Raw genomic sequence first — 3000 nt, 5'->3', positions numbered from 1 at the left:
CCCCACCCCGGCGCCCGCCCCCCGCACCACCGCCAGCAGCAGCACCAGCAGCAGCAGCAGCAGCAGCAGCAGCAGTACTTCACAGCTCCAGTTCTGGAAACGTCAGCTCTTCATATAAACATCCAGACTTTTAGATGTAACTTCTACAAAACTGGACAGGAACATGGTAACAGAGTGTGTAACCCAGAACAACCGTTAACCTAGAACTGTGGTCTCTCTCCTACCGCGGTCATTGTGACACTGCACGCAACCAAATGTGACCTCTGCTTTTAACGTCTTTAGTTTTTAAATTGCAGCTACATCCTGCTAATAGGACTTCATGAATTTAGTTGTTCATTTAAAAAGTTGCAGTCCTTTATTTTTAGTGTTCTCTTATTTTCACAATATCCTGCCACTTCTATTTATATATATATAATGTATATATTAACGTGTACATTTAAAAGAAGTATTTGGTACAAATGACTGCAGGTATGACAATATTTATAATCATATATTGACACTTGGTGACCAATAAAATAATTTCAAAGTATGAAAAAAAAAAAAAACAAAAAAAAACAATTCCTCCTGACGCAAGAGTAATACAATACTGCATCTGAGATATTAATAAATGTAATACAATTCTGTATTTCCAGACTGGCTGAAACTGGAGGCATGACATAGACATTATTAAATAAGAAAAAATGTTATTATGATTATGATTATTGTTAATAATAAAAACAGATTCTGTCAACAATAACCACAGAGTAAATATCCATAGGTAAACAGACAGAATTCAAATTTTTTTCAACATTCTTTTCAGTCTATGCAGCCACTTTTCTTTCTAGCATATTTTGACTTTATCACACTGCTTTGAACTGCTCTTTCCAATTTCTTCCACTTTATCAAACTTGCTCAACAAGTGGTCTCTGTTGGTATAACCACTTTCCCACTGTCACTGAGGGCCTCAGTGTTTGGACAGTTATCCAAATATGCCCTAAGCTCTGCTTTGCACCACTGTGTCCATCTTGTCCACTGACTGTTGTCACTCTGCACATCAAAGATGCCTAGTTTTGTAAGTCACAGGCCTCACAGTGACACACACACATATATACCCATATATATATGTAACAGAGGTTAATAGTTTTGTAGTTATAATTCCACGACATCGTTTTATTTGTTCTACCTGATGGAATGGGTTGATCCTCCCTGGGCGGAAACTTGAAGCGTATATTTTTGATATAAAAAGTCAGTCACACCCAACCTGTCCCTCTTTCTTCTGACTTTGTGCGAGAGGTTAGTGTTTTTCTGTTGCTCCTTGTTTTCAACATTTGATTTAATTCTGTAAAATATATTTATTTTATGTGTACTTTGTAGGGGCTCGGGTGGACCAGAAGGAAAATGTATTTTGTTCTATGTAAATTCCGTCAGATCAATAAAGGCGTTGGTGGCAGCAGAACGACGGCTTTCTTAAAACACAACTCAGAAGCTGCACCGGTTACATATATTTACCGTAAAATACAGCGATTTAAAGAAACTTCCGCGGAACAGATAAAAAAAATCCGCGATGTACCGAGGGAGTGGCAGGAGAGCCGTGATATAGAGAGGGAACACTGTGTTCGCAGGGTTTATCTTTCACCAAACTCACTGTTCATTAAAAACTGAACTGTTGTCAGTTTGAGTAGAAGATTCTTTTAGAAAATCTATAATTTAGTCCAACAAACCCGGTGTAGTGTTAGCTCCGTCACAGTCATGACACCACCTACAACAAGAGTATTACAGTATCAATGTCTACGGTGGAGGTACGACATTAACGACAGAGACCGGCAGAGTGGAGCTGTCCTTTCAGCACCACCATCGTCTTCACACTGTTCACTCAGACATAATGAGCGCGCGCTCACATGCACTCTTCGTTCACACATTTCCAAGACAGAACCGTTCTCTACAAACAGTTTTCTTTGCTCTGTTAAAGACCTGAGCCGTGACTCAGGGCGTTCACAGCTGGTACTGGTACTGGTACTGGTACTGGTACTTACCATCAACCGCCATGATGTTCTGTTCTGGCTGCAACCAACACGGCTGCTGAAGAAGGGCAGGAGGGAGGGAGGGAGAGAGGGAGATTCTCATGGTGGTACGATCCAAGAAAGGGCTGAGCAGAGTGAACTGGAGGAGAGGAGGGAAGGGAGGAGGAGGAGGAGGAGGAGAGGAGAGAGAAAATGTGCTCAGACCAAACAGAAATGGGCTGAGGAAAAAACCAGTGGAAACCACTTCGGGGAAAAGAGCATTTGAAAGATTGATGTTTTGATTGTGTTGTGTCTAAAGTCAGTTCAGTTGAAGACAAATATGGATCAGATCTACTGTTGGATTTAATAAAGGTGATAAAGATGATGATTTACTGGGGAAGACATTTATCTGCAAATTACTAGAAGTTCATGTGAAAATTTATATATAACTATATACATAATTTATGTGTGTACATTTGTGCTATATATTGATAGACATAAAATAATTAGTACTTTTTAAAATCTTTCTTAGTTTAATCAGTGCTCTGTGAAATTAGGGCAGTTTAGGGTTAAAGAGTATTATAGGTATATATATATATAGTATATAGTATAGTATAGTATATATATATATAGTATATAGTATATAGTATAGTATATATATATATAGTATATAGTATATAGTATAGTATATATATATATAGTATATAGTATTATACAGTTTGTTCTTACCTTCAATACAGCTGTGGTCAGGGCTGTTCCATCAATCAAACTGTAAAACCACTAAGATAAAATTCTTCTTATATAAATATACGGTCAATATAGAGTTGATGTTTTATTCCAACTGTAGGTGAACTCTGTCAGAACCGACATGGACACAGACAGAGGAACAACTCCACCGACAGGGGGCCTCAAAGTTCAGTATTATTAGAGTGGATCGTTCAGTTACAGCACGGCTCTAGTGTTCTAAAGAGAACGGTTCTTGTTCTAAAGATAATGGTTCTTGTTTTTAAGATAATGGTTT

General features: G+C 38.2%; 1 protein-coding gene across 6 annotated transcripts in view; it reads right to left on the bottom strand.

The window, feature by feature from the left end:
- syt14a (synaptotagmin XIVa) overlaps positions 1-2993 on the bottom strand; it is a 14604-nt gene extending 11611 nt beyond the window's left edge. For all 6 annotated transcript variants that reach the window (XM_025058943.1, XM_025058948.1, XM_025058946.1 and 3 more), the window contains exon 1: positions 2013-2993. Coding sequence is in view for 2 of the 6 variants with exons in the window: in XM_017031558.2 (XP_016887047.1) it covers positions 2013-2103 (91 nt within the window). In the remaining 4 variants the exon portion in view is untranslated. The remainder of the gene's footprint in view (positions 1-2012) is intronic.
- Positions 2994-3000: the final 7 nt, after the last annotated feature.

Source organism: Cynoglossus semilaevis, chromosome 1 (genome assembly GCF_000523025.1).
Source record: "Cynoglossus semilaevis isolate Cse_v1.0 chromosome 1, Cse_v1.0, whole genome shotgun sequence".
Lineage (NCBI taxonomy): Eukaryota > Metazoa > Chordata > Actinopteri > Pleuronectiformes > Cynoglossidae > Cynoglossus > Cynoglossus semilaevis.
This window is presented reverse-complemented; position numbering and strand designations above follow the sequence as displayed.